General features: G+C 54.3%; 6 protein-coding genes across 6 annotated transcripts; 3 read left to right on the top strand and 3 right to left on the bottom strand.

The window, feature by feature from the left end:
- Positions 1-3499: 3499 nt before the first annotated feature.
- Positions 3500-4450, top strand: E0L32_007994 (uncharacterized protein; the record flags this gene model as incomplete). The annotated part of the gene is made up of 1 exon (XM_031142800.1): positions 3500-4450. The coding sequence occupies one exon, from the start codon at positions 3500-3502 to the stop codon at positions 4448-4450; it is 951 nt and encodes a 316-aa protein (XP_030992844.1).
- Positions 4451-5567: 1117 nt separating this feature from the next.
- E0L32_007993 (uncharacterized protein) lies at positions 5568-6913 on the bottom strand (the record flags this gene model as incomplete). The annotated part of the gene is made up of 2 exons (XM_031142799.1): positions 5568-6719; positions 6782-6913. 2 exons carry the CDS (start codon positions 6911-6913, stop codon positions 5568-5570), a joined length of 1284 nt encoding a protein of 427 aa, XP_030992843.1.
- Positions 6914-7702: 789 nt separating this feature from the next.
- On the top strand, positions 7703-9328 carry E0L32_007992 (uncharacterized protein; the record flags this gene model as incomplete). The annotated part of the gene is made up of 3 exons (XM_031142797.1): positions 7703-7997; positions 8063-8960; positions 9019-9328. The coding sequence occupies 3 exons, from the start codon at positions 7703-7705 to the stop codon at positions 9326-9328; spliced, it is 1503 nt and encodes a 500-aa protein (XP_030992842.1).
- Positions 9329-9561: 233 nt separating this feature from the next.
- Positions 9562-12322, bottom strand: E0L32_007991 (uncharacterized protein; the record flags this gene model as incomplete). The annotated part of the gene is made up of 3 exons (XM_031142796.1): positions 9562-11905; positions 11983-12113; positions 12215-12322. 3 exons carry the CDS (start codon positions 12320-12322, stop codon positions 9562-9564), a joined length of 2583 nt encoding a protein of 860 aa, XP_030992841.1.
- A 1003-nt stretch (positions 12323-13325) lies between these two features.
- Positions 13326-14192, top strand: E0L32_007990 (uncharacterized protein; the record flags this gene model as incomplete). The annotated part of the gene is made up of 1 exon (XM_031142795.1): positions 13326-14192. The coding sequence occupies one exon, from the start codon at positions 13326-13328 to the stop codon at positions 14190-14192; it is 867 nt and encodes a 288-aa protein (XP_030992840.1).
- Positions 14193-14293: 101 nt separating this feature from the next.
- Positions 14294-15689, bottom strand: E0L32_007989 (uncharacterized protein; the record flags this gene model as incomplete). Its single annotated transcript, XM_031142794.1, has 4 exons — positions 14294-14545; positions 14610-14833; positions 14931-15128; positions 15197-15689. The coding sequence occupies 4 exons, from the start codon at positions 15687-15689 to the stop codon at positions 14294-14296; spliced, it is 1167 nt and encodes a 388-aa protein (XP_030992839.1).
- Positions 15690-15722: the final 33 nt, after the last annotated feature.

Here is a 15722-nt window from a genome sequence, read left to right as displayed (position 1 = left end):
GATAGGTTTTGTGAATGAAATCCCCGTTCACAGGCCGCCGGAGCCTTTGCTAAAGGGCTGTGATAACCGAAAGCATACCCGTCCTCACTAGGTAGCCCAAGACACGGATGGACACACGGGAGGATAAAGTCTAAGTATGTCATTGCGAAAGCTCTTTCGAGATCAGTACTTAGCTGTCAGGTAAAGAAGGTGTCATGCAAGCAAGAACGGAAGCAAGCACAGATTTCAAACTGAAGGAGAGAGAGCCTTCCCGGCATGCTCAGAACGAGTGGCTTTGCCGGTACGCCCCGAACAGCGCCATGGCTGTGCTTGACATTGACTCGAAGACAAATGTTGCCGACTCAGAACGCCGCACGGATTGAACGCTTATTGCTTCAGGGACCGTCCAAAGCCGGTCCATCTCCTACCAACTCGTCCGTGATGGTCGTTGCGGGGTCCAAGAGCCACCATAAGACCTGATGCCAATATGGATACACTGGTGCATGTGGAAAGACGGGATTGATGACATGACCGCAGCATCGGCGATGGCAGTTGGGTGTTCATCTATCATCGTTCATTTGTTTTTTGAGGGCCATAACATCATCATTCGAGCGGCTCGGGGGATACTCGGCGGTGCCGGCACGGCGGGGGAGGAAGTCCGGACCAAAGCCGACAAGCCGAGCGGCAGGCGGTGGAAAAGATATTGATGGACACATCAGTCTGGCTCATTCAAATGCAGGTGAAGGTCAGGAAACAGGTACGAGCCACTAACTAACTAACAGATACTGGCTGGTGGTCCCGCTTGTGGGTTGGAGCGAAGTTGTTCAGGGCACTAGGTAATGGGCCTCGGGAGCGTCAGGGCGTGTCTGGGCCGCAGACACACGTCAAGCTGCAGTAGATGGACGAAATCCACAATTCCCGAATGTCCGTCAGACGACGAGCTGTAGCGATCAGGAACAGCCATGGAACAAACAGGTAGAATTGGATAGCTCCACCGAGCTCTGCATTCAACCAATGACATAGCAATCGACGGGAGAAAAAGCAGTCCTTCATAGGTACTGCCATGGGGGAAAGTCTGCTATATTGCACGAGCGTCATCGCATGAATGGTCTAAGACATTCACAGAACCATCACCCTGCCAAGTAGTACGAGCTGTCTCAATGGCAGGTCGATTGCCGAAATCCTTCGCGAGGTGCGATCAACATCATCGCCAGAGACATGCTGCCTTCGGCCACCCGAAGCAGGCCGCAGCAGGCCGCATCATCAGCGACAGTGCCTGTTCAGGCCCCCATCCGGGAACATGAAAGAGGTACCCTGGTACCTAAGCAAAGCCAACAGCGAGGGCGTCGGTGGGGCAGCATGTTGGTGATGTTCGCAAGGAAGAACGAACCCCATTATTCACAGTACAAGCATTAGCTGAGGCGGCCCCCCATAATTTTGCCTACTCAGCAACGTCATCTGTGCCCATTCCACGCTGGCAGGAGGGGGAGAGATCATGGTCTGAGCAAATGCCATCTGCTCCGAACACGAGAAATCAATCAACCATCGACCAACAGGGTGTGCGTAGTTGCTGCCCTATGGAGAGCTTACAAGTAGAAGGCTAGTTCTGCGAGCGCGGAGACTAGAGATGAATGGATGGTTGGCGTTTTTGGTGTCGTTGGCTGACCCTTGTCCAGGTGTCCAGAAGCGGGCGAGGAGGGACGAATCCAGGTCAGGTCTTCCTGCACGGTCCTGTAAGCGACGATCCTCCACACTGAACACAGCCAGTACTTGTAGGTATCTGGCTGACAGCAGGTGTTACTGACAATCAATCATCCCATCGAGAACATCGTGCATTAGGTACGCCTTGACCAACGACCAGCTACCCCGCAAATGCGGCGTTGATCTTTCGATGAATACGATGTGAGCTGCATTTATTTCGTTGTGGTCGGCTCACGGTACGTCCGGTTGAATTCCGGTGAACTATCGCAGAAGTTGCGGTGTGGTGCTGGGAGCATTGCACATCGTCAATTGAACGCACCACCGTATCACCGCATGTAGCCGTCGTCCTTCTTTTTACTAACCAATGCACAGTAATGTTATTCGCAGTCCTTCTTGTTCGTATTGCAGCCCTCCTCGTCACGCCCTCTAAGCGCCGGCGCCTACTTAGTTGGGAGTCGGCGCAAGGGAAGACGAGAATAGGAAAAGTCAAAAGTAAACAGAGTGTTATGGTCTGAGCCGTTGAGCGGGTGACTGGTCATGAGGTGTGGTGATGCTTTTTTACCTCCTCGCACGCTTACCACCACACTAGAGGCAAGCACAGATACGAGGTGATCGACTCACGCTTGAGCGTCTTAGCGTGACTGTGCTCGAAGCCAATTTGACGGCACAGCGACGTCAATATGCTCGTACAGGAATCCCACTCAAGCGTCCGCCTTATGCACAGTCTAGCGCAGGCCTTTCATGTCTCTCGTTGCTTGTTCATGCTGGGCCGAGAGGGAGAGTAACTACAGCTCTTCGCTCGAGATGGAGGACGACAGCACAGAGGCAGCGGCATTCTTGGCATTCGGCAGGGCAGCCAATAATGGCAGACAGGGGGGAGCCGATTTGTGGGGGAACAGGGATTGCCAGTCAGCCTGCTGACCCAACAACGTCAACGATCCTCTTCCCCACAAGCTCAGGTCCCGCACCGACTCTTCCGTCCGGTCAGCCCGGCATTTTCCTGCCGGGGAGAGGAGGGGGGAGACTTCTGGCGACGGCCCTGGACCCTACATTCCTGGAAGCTTCGGGATGTAGCTTATTCCCAGTGTGTTCGAAGCCTGATCGAACCTTTTAGAGGTGAGACATTTGTTCGGCCCATGAGTTGGACCATGGACCCCTGTCTCTTCGCTGCAATCCCCACCAACAGTCCTCCACTCTTTGTGCTCATTGTGGGCGATGCGTTCAAATGTCATCCATGGGTCTAATCCACCTTGCCCATCTTGGCGGACATCATCGTCGACTCAAGCCTTTTTGCCTTCGCCAAGCCCGGGTCCAGGTGCTGGTCCAGGTTGAACCCGCATCACCCGCGTTAACAGACTTCCTCGTATCCAGATACTGCTAACTGTTAGTGTCAAGGTGACATCCATCGACTGGTCTCCAGTCGAGTAAGTCGCCTCCGCTCGCCTAACGTACGTCTTTCTCGTGTGGTTTGTGGATCCTCCACCTCTGGGTCTCGATGGTCCTCCACCACACGATCGAAGATCTCATGGCCGTCTTCTGATGCTGCCTGGCCCTTGACGTCACGGCTAGCTGCTCCGCCTCGAGCTGTCGTAGGTAGGAGCTCACGATCGGGTTCGTTGCTTTTGCAGCTGTCCTAGCAGCAGCCTATGACCACCACCCTATGCCTGTCTATATAACACCACCATCCCCTCCATCTATTCTTGCCATCTTATCTTGAATACTACTGTTAAGAGTCATTAGCACACCACAAGTGATATAACCTATCCCAAAGCACTTCATTCATATTTCACTTATTCGGATCCCCCCCTCGGCCTGCAAAATGATCTACACTGCTGCCGCCCTCGCCTCCCTAGCAGCCCTCGCCCAAGGTCTCGTCATCCGGGATGGCTGCACCTTTCACCTAGATGTGGACGGCACCCCTGTTGGTCAGGTAGAAGGCGGCCAGGCCAAATTTGGCAACGGCCTCAAGGCCACCAACTTTGTCATCAACGGCGATGTTCTCAGTGACGGCACCGGACGCGGCTGCTGGTGGACGCCTCCCACCAAGGTCCTCCAGTGTGACGCGGGACAGGCGCCTACCAGTGGTTTCGGCATCGCTTGCGACGGCACCTTTTCTTACAAGGGCCAGACTCAGTTTTTCAAGTGCGAGTCTGGCGATGGCTTGTGGAACATCTACCTAGAGGATGGCCACGGCCAGAACTGCGGCCCCATCTCCCTCCGGTCCGATGGCTGCCATGCCGACTGCGCTCCTCCCCCGCCCCCGCCCCCGCCGGCGCCCAAGTGCCCCGTTGAGCTGACCGGTTCATGGGAGTTCCCCCATCTGATCGTGCCCGTTGACTCGGCCAACCCTGACAAGGCCTCCGGCACTTCCTACGACGGCAATGTCTCCCCTACCGTCTCTTCCATCTTCAACTTTGATATCCCCGCCGGTGATGCTGGCAAGACCTGCCAGCTCGTCTTCCTGCTTCCCAAGAAGGAGGATCTCGAGACCTCTGACTACAAGTTGAGCGGCTCGGGTGCCCTCGACTTTGTCTGGCTTAACGGCGTCGCCAACCTGCAGACTACCTACAACAATGCTCCTGGTGCCAAGATGGACCTCGGCACTGTGACCGTCGCTCCCGGAAACAGCTACGCCATCGCCAACTTTGACTGTCCCGCCGGCCAGACTATCAGCTTCGAGATTAAGGAGGGTGGTGGCGCTGACACCAACCTGTGGTACTTCCAAGACTACAACCCGTCTCCCATCGGTCTCTACATCACCAAGTGTTAATTTCTTTGAGCGACTTGGCTGAGCGGGAGAACAGTTTGAAGTTTCCAAGTTGAGCTTCATGCCGCACTATGATCAGCCTTTGTAACGATCAAAGGGCGTTGCAGGTATATTGCATTTCGTACATGGAATGGTTATATTGTACATATTGATAGTTTTATTACGCTCCTTTTTATGATACCTGGATAGTAGGTAATGGTTAATTGGATAATTTCAATCCCAATATCTCGGTTCTAAACATGCTCTGGTTGTGAACAAGGTATACATGTAATCAGAACCTCGCCGCCTTGGGCTGCAGGCTTGACGGTATACAGCATAACATTTTAAGAGAGCGCTCATGGCCTCCACGCGGTCTACCTTTGCAAAGTTGTTTAGACTATCAACCGAATAAGGAAATCTGAAGACCTAGTACCGATATGGTTGAGATGTATTTTCGTGCGCACGAGTCATGCGAGACCAATACCCCTAATCGGTCAAGATCCGCGAATGGAAAACCTTACACCTACTCATGAGCACAGTGAAAGCCTAATGCAGTATAAGTTGATCATTGCCAATCACGAATAAAGGAAGAGGCTGGGAAATGGCATCGCATGACCTGGATGATCCTGACCAGGAGCAAGCTCAGGCTCATGTCGCCCTGTGGGCTTGTTTGACGGTTTAGATTTGATCTTAGCCAATGAGGATAGTTTTGCTGTCTTTTAATCTCATCTATGCGACCATCTAGCTGGCTGCTGTGAAGATCACCGGTCGGGAAGGAAATTCGTGCATGGTAAACAATGCCTCAGGGCCCAAGGGTGAGTATAGAGGTTCGATCCTCGACGGTGTCTTTGCAGACTACCAAGAACGACTTCCGGCCTATGGCCATGTTCTTTTGGTCCACTATTTAGCCATGAAGTGGCATTACTTTACTGTTTATCTGACTTCAGGTAAATTTGTTGGATGTAGTGGGAAAATTATCTGCCCTGAACTCACAATGCAAAGGGATGGCTAAGAAACTGTCCTGGACAATGGCTCACTCAAACGAAACACCGAAGAAAAAAACAATGTAACTGGGTGGTATAATAAGAGTTAAATAAATATCTACACAAACCCGACACAACCTCTGGTATACGTGAAGGTACTAATGCGCGGCCACTCCAGTGGCCTTTGAAGCCTCCATCCAATTGGCTCCTTCTTGGCCCAGGACCTCAGCATCGTGACTGAAAAGCCATTTCCTCCTGTCATCGAAGCCCCAGAAAACGGGGTTCTCCTGCGCATTCAGCGCCATCTTCTGATCCCGGACCTTCTGCTCCTCGCCATCTTCAATGTGCAGGATGTACTGGTGCTCGCGTGTCTTGGCCTGGACCAGACTGGCGCGCGGCATCCGGATCTCCTGGTATCGCTTGAGCCCTTCGGCCAACGGAAGGTCCTGGGCAAGGACCTGCCTCAGAGCAGCGGCATCCTCAAAGGCCTGGGCAGCTCCCTGAGCCAGATATGGCAACATAGGGTGGCACGAGTCACCCAGGAGCACCGTCTTGCCTGACGGGTGCACCCAGCGGGTCAGGTTGGGCAGGTCACATAGACGCCACTTCTGGAACTGGTCGGTCAGAGCACACAGCTTGCGTACTCTGGGCTCCCACTTGGAGAATCGCTGACACAACTCCTGGTTGTCACCCTTCACGACCCAGACCTCATCAGTCGTCTCGTTGTAGGAAGTTGCGCAGACAACAATGTTGTACATCTCGCCGTTCCTAATCGGATAGCCAACGAGATGGGCGTCTGGCCCACACCACGAGGTCGTGCACGGGTCGGTGATGAGGTCGGCCAACTCTGGGTCGGCCAGGACCTTGTCGCCGGGGATGAGGATGCGGTAAGCAACATCACCAGTATCGCGGGGGATATCCGGCTGGCCGGTCAGAAGGGGCCTGCAGATGGACTTGATTCCGTCCGCGCCGACGACTAAATCAGCCTTGAACACCTCTCCCTCTTGCGTCGTGGCGCTTGGGGCCTCAAAGTCATAAGACATGACGCGCTTGTTGTTGTGAATGACAACACCAGCCCTTTGCGTAGCCTCAAGCAGCGCTGAATGCAGATCGGCACGGTGGACAAGGTAGTAGGGAGCTCCGTGGGTCTCCACGATGTTCTCAAACGGTAGCTTCACGATGGTTTGGCCGTCCTCCCATCTGATGAAGTGGTATCGCTTGGACACAGACTTCTTCATCTTCTCCAGGTCCACACCCCATCGTAGGAGGAGACGGCTAGAGTTGGGGGGAACACGAATGCCAGCGCCAGCCTAGCCAACTGTCAGTATTTCCGTTGTCGCTGTAAGAGGCAGATCTGATTCCCCCAACCCACCTCTGCGAACTCGGGCGCCGAGTCAATGATAGTTACTTTGTGACCATCGGTCTGCAGGGCTAGACCGGCAGCCAAGCCGCCGAGGCCAGCTCCCACGATGAGGATGTTCAGCGATCTCGCAGCGTTCGGCATGGTGAAGTGTGGTCTTAGGATATCACTGTGATGAAGGTGAAGGTTTTGAATGGCGCTGCTATCTTGATGATTAAGATGGATTGAGGACAAGAATTTGTAGCAAGTTCTATTGGTTTTTATCCTTGCCTGTTCGGTGGGCGAAGTGTGAATGAGCTCACGAAGACCGTGATGGTAGCTGTTGCAGACGGAGCTCCATAATTACTGGCTACCGGGATTCCGGTCTCACTCGTTTGCATCGTCCAAGGCGTGGGATCCATACATCCTTGCTCAGGAACGGGTTCCCGTGAGGATGATGTACCGGATCGTTGACACCGTGAGAGTAATATTGTAGAAACTAGTGATATTCCCTTTATTAGTAGAACTATCGCTTTCGCACAACATCTTAGTTCCGGAAGCATGCTTCCCAGGTTGCCGAGTCATGACCCACAGCTCCACCCCACACTCCGAACTTGACGTTCGCTTTCCCCAGATCTCAACCTAGTCGAGACCTCTCATTCCTGGAGAGGATACGGGGATCCTGTGGGGATTTCTGCTCTATTACCCATGGGATTCTGGAGTTCGCGCAGGTTGGACTGGGCTAAGCCTAGCCGAAGTCTTCAATTTCGCTCACTCGCTAGCTGCTCGTGCCCCCTGCCAGCCGTGATTGGGGTTTCCAGAATCTTGGTTGATTATATATTTCTCAGCCGCGTACCTCCCTGTCTCAAGTGGAAACTGGTCACTCGTCGATTGCACGAGGCCTACTCGACTCGTCAACTCTGCAACCTTTGGTAGCCCTCTTCGCCTTCTACTATGGCTCAGCCCCAAGCTCAAGCCCTCGAGGCCACGGGAAGACCGTCGATCGATGGCTCGGAGCTCGAAAAGGCCAAACAGGCCCAACATGTTGAGACGGATGCTGTCTCGACTTTTGAAGATCCCGTGGAAGCGAAGAAGATCATTCGAAAGATCGACTTCAGGCTCATCCCTTTGTTGATGTTCCTCTATACCTTGACCTTCCTGGACAGAGTCAACATTGGCAATGCAAGACTCTGGAATCTTGAGAAAGATCTGCATATGACTGGCTATGACTACAATATCGTCGTTCTTGGTAAGCCACCTACTTCATATCCACTAGCGATGAATGACAAACACTAACAACTCGGGGTCACGCAGTCTTCTACATTCCCTACATCCTCCTTGAGATTCCGTCCAATATTATCCTCAACCATGTCACGCCCCGATACTGGATCGGGTTTTTGACATTGGGATGGGGCTTGAGCGTTACCTTTGCCGGCTTTTCCAAGAGTTTCGGTGGCTTGCTCGCCTCGCGGATCTTCATCGGTGTCTTTGAAGCCGGCATGTTCCCCGGATGTCTCTTCCTGATCGGATCTTGGTATCGACGGCACGAACTCCTCACTCGGATGGCGTGGTTCATGGTCTCTAACGACATCGCCGGCTCTATCTCGGGCCTGCTGGGTGCTGGCCTGGGATCGCTCAACGGCCTACGGGGCTACTCTGGCTGGAGTTGGATCTTCTTCGTCGAAGGCGCCGTGACGTGCTGCGCCGCCGTCCTTGCTTTCTTCTACCTGCCCCCTTTCCCCGAAGATGCACAGTTCCTGAAGCCGGAGGAGAAGGAGTGGGTGATTCGCCGGCTCAAGCTTGATGAACAGCGAAGGAAGGATAACGAGAAGATGACGATTGGAGGCGTCATCCGATGCATCATCAACTGGAAAATCTTGACCTCGGGTGTTTTGTACCTGGCCGTCTGCGTCACAGCCTACTCGTTGTCCGTCTTCCAGCCGACTGTCTTGAAGACCTTTGGCTGGTCCAGCCTCAAGTCCAACCTGCTTACAACTCCAGTACGTGTCGTTTCTGGAATCATCTCCGTCTGCGTTGGTATCTGGTCGGACAAGGTACAGCGGCGTGGTATATTCTGCGTGGTCGGCTTCTCTATCAGCATTATGGGTAATCTGCTCGTGATGCTACTCAAGAACGGCAACCTCCGCTACATGGGATTCTACTTTGCCTCCATTGGCATTTACATCTGTCAGCCACTGGTTATTGCTTGGTGGTAAGTTACTTGGTCATATGAATGGTTTTATGATTAGCGCTAACGCTTGCATCAACAGTACGAACCAGATCGTGGGCACGACGAAGCGTGGTACTCTGACCGCTTTCGCCATCAGTTGTGGCCAGGTCGGTGGCATCATTTCGGCGGTAGTATTCCCCTCGAAGGATGGGCCCCAGTATGTCCCCGGCATCTCCACCTGCATAGCATTTCAGGCTGTTGGTATCATGGCTGCTGTCAACATGTGGGCATGCGCCGCTTGGGAGAATCGCCAGAGAGACATGGGCAAGCGCGACAGCCGCAGACAGCTTTCACAAGATGAACAAGACAAGCTGGGCGAGCTGCATCCCGACTTCCGTTACACTCTGTAAGGTAGTCTTGGATGTCAGCAGTGGCTGTCATATGCTGGATCAGTTGAGCGAGGTCATTCGTACGAGCCAGTTTGGAAGGCAGTGTTAAGATATCCCGGTGTGAACGTAACAAGGCTCTAGCGTCTACGCGACGGTGCACGGTAATAAAAGACGCTATGACTTAATATCGTAAACTTCATCGCACAAATGGTTATACTGTCTGATCTACAAACTTAACTGCAGGACTTAACTGACTACTGCTGTGTTCCTTGCCCCGCCAGTAGAGCATCAAATTCGCCCCATTCCATCATGGGAGTATCAACTTCGACACCCCCGAAGAAAGGTACCATCCAGCTGTTGAAGTCCGGCAAACCTTCGAAGGTGACCAGGCTGGTCTGAGGCCACATTTCGCCCATCCGTTGATGATCATCAAAACTTCCAGGGGGTAGCGCCGCGGCACCTTGCAGTCTAGGGTCCAGGGGCATTCGGGCCTGAACATTGGGAGTTGCTGGCTGGCTACTGTGTATGCGGTTGTTTCCAGCCGTTGCTCTGCGCATTTGGCCATTTGACTGGCCGTTGTCGGCACCCAAACCTGCCGAATGCGAATGGTGGAAGACACTGTCCTCGAAGGAGGCCATAACCCGCGCGAAACGCTTCATAGTGCCGCTCTTGACCACCCGGAGGACGACCTCTCGAGAAGCTGAGATCAATTGCCGCATCTCTGCTTGGAGTGTTTGTTCCGAGGTATCCGTCGTTGGATCGCGCAGCGACCGCAGAATGAGTACCATTGAGGCACAGTATGTGTAGAACACGTCCATGCCCGATATTCCATTCACAATGCCAAACGAGTCAAGCAAAAGTACAATTCGAGTCAGCTGGCAGGCGTTCTGGACAGAAAGCTCCGCCAGAGACGGGTCCTTAGCTTGGCCTGCCCTTGAAGATGTTGTATTCTTTTCCAAGCGGCGTGACAGTGCCACGTCTCGTAGAAGGAATGGCCGGGTGACCATTACTGCAATATAACGATATTGCATGTGTAAGAGGAGAGCAGCTCGGAGCCTCGACTTGTTCTGCCATCCTAGAAGTGTTTTCAACTGCTGGAAGGAGATAGAGTCCTCGTCCTTCTCGGCAAGGGGGTCTCCTGGTTCGGAAATGCAGGGGATATTGAGTATCTGGCAAGATTTGGCCTCTGCTTTCCACGACTTCAACGATGCTAGTGTCTCCCAAGCAGACTCCTCCTGTCTTGTAGAAGTCCTCTGGGTATCATTGGAATGGCGAACAGCTTGTGAGATGCGAGCCTTTCCCAAGATCACCTGTAGTTTCAGGGAAAGGCTGTTGAGCTCATCCCCCTCATCATAGCCACTTAAGACGCCCTCTCTTGGGGACGCAACCTCAACATCGCAGTCATTCAGGCCACTGGGTCGCCCCAAGCTTGAAGCCAAGAACTGCTCAAACCAGTACAAGGTGCAAAATACTCGCTTCCGGACTTCTCGCTCAATTGGCCTGAAAGATGCAGCAACATCTTGTCTGTGCAAGCCTAGGGCAAATGAGATGCGTGTTGCGGTTCCGACGAGATTCCACGCGGCGTTTCTCTCGTTGTTGTTGTGGAGGAAGAGCGAGAGTAGCAAAAGGGCCCTGACGTTCGACAGCGTGCATTTGGAGATCAGCTGAGGCAACAGGTTTCTTGAGTTGGTCACGCATTGCCTCCGTAACGCGACGTGGTCGATGCCCGCAATATCTGGCTGAGACAAAGACCCGAAGACAATCATCATCTGCAGGCAGCCTATCCAGCCCCACTCGACCTGTGCGGGTGCTATGGCCTGTTGTCTAGAGTTCTTCTGCCTTAATGAGCCTAGATACGATTCGTATTCTTCCTCAAAGGTGCCCCTGTGGAAAAGCGGGAAGTCTCCGTGGACATGCTTGAAAAATGATTGTAGAAGAAGGTCGACGATGTGGCGTGGTGGGAGCTGTTTGAAGACCTCGTCGGCAACGTCATATGGCTGCTTCGTAAACTCTTTTGCGATCGATGATGTGATAGAGCCTGGGGATAATCCATGACTCGGACTGGTGTTGTCGAGAGATTGCTCAGACGTAGGGTCGGCCGCATCATCATGATTAGTATCAGCCTCTAGGGCTTGAGCGGTATCGTCCTCGGTGAACTTAGATACGGTCGGGGGGCTTTGCTCGTCCAGACTCTGCTGTTTCTCGCGCGATATCACGAGCCGCCGGAGCTGACTGAAGAATTGGAGACTTCCCGACGGGCCGATGTAATGCTCACGCCCGGAGGTGTCCCGGATGAGACTCAGGGGTTCATCGCCAGAGGACTCGTCGTCTGTCTTGACGAAGCGCGTGTCGGCATCAAGAACGCCCGCATCCTGGTTGTCTGGCTTTAGGGTCTCAGAACCAAGACTGTGGCTCCCAGAAATGGCGGCAGTGCTTGAGGTTTGTAATATCTCATCGATATCGGCAGGCTCAGCTGACTGGGCAGGCGGATCGGGCATGAGGTAGCCCATGCGTTGCCCAAGCTGCCGCAACTCTGCGGCGGTGGAAATTGGGTCACCGGGAAACGCCCCACGGACAATGGCCTCGAGGCATTTGTATCTAGAGAGTGTCAGCAGGGCGGCGGAAACGGGAACCAGGATGCGAAGTGCGTGGTCCCTGCATGAGGATGGCCATACCGGTCACTGAGGTCGTCTACACTTCCGTAAAAGCGGGTCTTCCGCGGAAGAGTGAAGGCACAATCAAGACCCTGGCCCCGGCATGCCATGCAGCCGTGGCCAGAGGGATCGGGAACGCACTTGCAGCGGCGCTGTTGTTCGATCAGCCAATGCACCTCAGGAAGTGGATGGGTGTGCTAGGGGGGCGAGCCGACGCGGGTCTGGTGCGCAGGGCAGACTCGGCAAAACTGACCTTCCGGCAGAGATCACAGCTCTGAGCTGATCGTTTTCTCAGGCGGTCTGGGATGCGTCTATTCGGCCCCTTGCGCTTTGGGGCCACGGCGGCCTGTACTTCCGACATGGTGTCTCTCGAAGGGAGGACGGGGAGGCGAGGATGCTTGGTCGCTGGTCAGGCAAGGGCACGCAACTGCAAGCTCGAGTGGAAGCATCGAACCGTTGACTCCTGAGTGGGCCATGAAGAGTTGATATCCTGAAGAATGCATTCCTTGCCGCACCTGGCAGACGAGAGATTCTTGTTGGGGTTCCAAGGTTGGTCATGGAGATGGCCCAGCCGTGTCAGGTGGGGATGCATCCATGCATGTGCCTCAACCTGTCACAGGCTCTGGCTGAGGCCAGGCCGGCGGAAGCATGCATCCGCGCGGCCATCACTTCAACCCATGGATCCATGTTTGGCACCAGTGGCACCTGAAGGGCACCTACAAGGTTCCAAGGTTGTTTTAGTGAGGGGACGTGGGGCGCCGGGGCGGGGGAAGAGGGGGAGCTCTAGCGGAGTCGACACTGCGGGGTTTTTGCTCCAGCTGCCTGGAGCTTTGGGGCGCTGACACTTGGAAGGTTCAATCTTCAGTGGGCGAGGGGGCTGGAACATGAAAGCCTTGGATGGATCCGACATTGAAGCTCGAGGGCGTGTGCGCTGGTCAGTAGATCACTAAAATTCCAGGCTGGACAGCTCCATGGCTTCTTGCCGGTCGATTGGCCCGCTTCCAGGTGGAAGTGCAAAGAAAACTCTGGTGGGGTTCCTCAGCGGTTACGGTGGTCGGGATGCCGGCTACGGTCGCATGAAGGACCACCGGCGCCGGTGCTGGCTGCCTCTAACGTCATCCCACTCCAACACCAGCAGCACCACCAAACCCTCGAGCTTCCACGGTTTGATCCCATCACGACCAGCACAGCAGCCTGCAACGATTGGCGATTCACATTTGCATAACCCGAGACTCCGCTTGACATCTCGCAATTGGCGTTCGTCTCTCGCGACGAGCTCACCGAGACGCCCACGACCTCCCGCTCGGTTATCTGCTGCCAGAATTCCCGTGATCCGCCGACTAATTTCTGCCATCACCACCACCATGTCAGCCACTCGGTCTTTCACGCTGCCAGACTCACGCGCCGTGTCGTACAAGCTCGAGTCCGGCCCCGAAAATGCGCCCATAGTGGTTCTCGCCAACTCCCTCACTTCCAACTTTGAATCATGGGACCACGTCGTCGAGAAGCTGGCGGCCAATGGCCTGCGCGCCCTGCGATGGGACCAGCCCGGGCACGGCAGGTCCAGCGCCCCGGCCGACCTTTCCTCTACTACTTTTGACTCCATCGCCGACGATGTCGCCGCCCTTCTTAAGCACCTCGGTCTCTCTGCTGTCCACGCATGGGTCGGCGTCTCCATGGGAGCCGCCGCGGGTGTCGTCTTCGTCAACCGGCACCCCGGCATCGTCAACAAGCTGGTCGTCTGCGACACGATCGCCCAGTCCCCGGTCAACGCCGGTACCGAGGACCTCTTTTCCGCACGCGTGTCTGCCGCCCGGACAGACGGAACGATGGACAATATTTGCGAGGGCACTCTGGAGCGCTGGTTCGGCAAGGAATGGATCGCCGCAAACCCGCACGAGGCGGCGCGCATGCGTGCGCTGATGCGCACCACATCTCTCGACGGCTTTGAGACCTGCTGCGCCGCCCTTCGCAGCAAGACTTTTGACCTGTACCCTCTTCTGGAGAAGGTCGCCGCTGGTTGCAACGATGTGCTGCTCATCGTAGGCGAGAAGGACGCAGACTTGCCGACGCAGATGCAGAAAATGCGCAGCGGCATCGAGCAAGGTTTCAGGGCAGCCGGTAAATCGAACAGTATCAGGCTTGAGGTTATCAAGAACGCCGGCCACGTCTGCTATATTGATGGTCTCGAGCAGTTCAATAGCCTTGTGGTCCCGTTCCTGAAGCAATAACCCAAACAAAGCGAAGAGACCACATACATGGCAAGACAGACTTGACCAGATGGTACCTAGAATAACATGGCTGTATTTTGAGTATATATAGTAAAATCCAACTACAGTTTCCCCCTCTCCGTGCGCTCCGTGGCCATCAGACAGTGTGGCCCCAATTCTTGCAGACTTGCACAGCCAGACAACGCCATGCAAGCTCTAAACTCCTCCTCAAGTATCTTCAGTGCATTCCGGACCCCGTCTTCTCCGTCATACGCCAGTGCCCAGAGGGCCGGTCTGCCAATCCAGGCAATGTCAGCTCCGAGGCAAAGAGCCTTGAATATGTCCGATCCTCTCCGGACACCGCCGTCAAAGTGCTATGAAGAGCAAAACAATCAGTTAAAACGACCTAAGAACGTTCTGATGGACTTCGATACTTACGATTGGTAGTCTCCCCTTGACCGCCTCGGCAATCTCTCGTAGCACCGATAAAGTCGGAGGCGCGTGATCGAGTTGTCGTCCTCCATGGTTTGACACAAAAATGGCATCCGCTCCATGCTCAACTGCTAACATCGCATCGTCGGGGGTCATGATGCCCTTGAGCCATATGGGCAAGCTAGTGACCTGCTTGAGTTGTTTGATTGACTCCCACGTCAAGGACGGATCTGGAGTGAGCTGGTCAATAGCATGATTAAGAACACAGTCGAGGATGAGCAACTTCACCGTTTTTATTTGCCGGCGGTTGCGTCGAAGTCGCCGTACTTGCCGCGTGCGGTGTGAGTGGCCTCGCCTTGTCCAAGTCATTGGTGCGATGTTCAGATCCAGTCTTGACCCCCAATGAGTCTGGGAAGTTCGCCATTCGGAGATGTCCGGGTAGCTTGAAGCGATTACGGATTTCAGTCAGTCGTCTTCCAAAGTAAGGCGTGTCGACTGTCAGAACGATGGCCTTGTAGCCCTTCTCTGTGGCATCTGATTAACACGCCTGGACGACACTGAAACTTCCTTTGGGGTTTCCTTCGGCGACTTACTTTCTGCTCGGCGGATTAGGTCCACGCTGGTCTGGAAGTTTTCGAATAGATACATTTGCAACACACACTCGCTTTCTCCGACAAAGCCCGCACTGCGTCTCGCTCTATCGGCTTGTTCTTTGACGGCCTCAAGAGATGTCGTACTAAAGCTGCTCAGTCCCATAACGGTGCCGAACCCAGCACACCCTCGGGCCATAGCCTCTTCGCCTTCTGGATGAGCCATCTTTTGCATAGCGGCTGGTGCTACACAGAGCGGGAAAGGAATCTCGTTGCCATCCTTGAAGGCGCGAGTTCGTGTCTTCACCTTGGACACATCCCGAAGCACGCGAGGTCGGATGTAGTAGTCCAAATAACTGCTTAGATTCGCACGCAGCGTCACGCCGTCGAGAGCCGCTCCATTGAAATAGTCCTTGACCATCTTGGGGAGGTGATCAGACGCATACTTCTCGAAGTCATCGATACTGTATAATTCAGGTTTGGAGGTTGAAGCCATCGCTGCATCAGTAGTTTGAGGCCGTTGCTGTCT

This window comes from Thyridium curvatum (genome assembly GCF_004353045.1).
Source record: "Thyridium curvatum strain D216 chromosome Unknown NODE_50_length_306471_cov_79.392670, whole genome shotgun sequence".
Lineage (NCBI taxonomy): Eukaryota > Fungi > Ascomycota > Sordariomycetes > Thyridiales > Thyridiaceae > Thyridium > Thyridium curvatum.
Note: the sequence above shows the minus strand (reverse complement) of the source record. Positions and strands in the feature narration are given on the sequence as shown.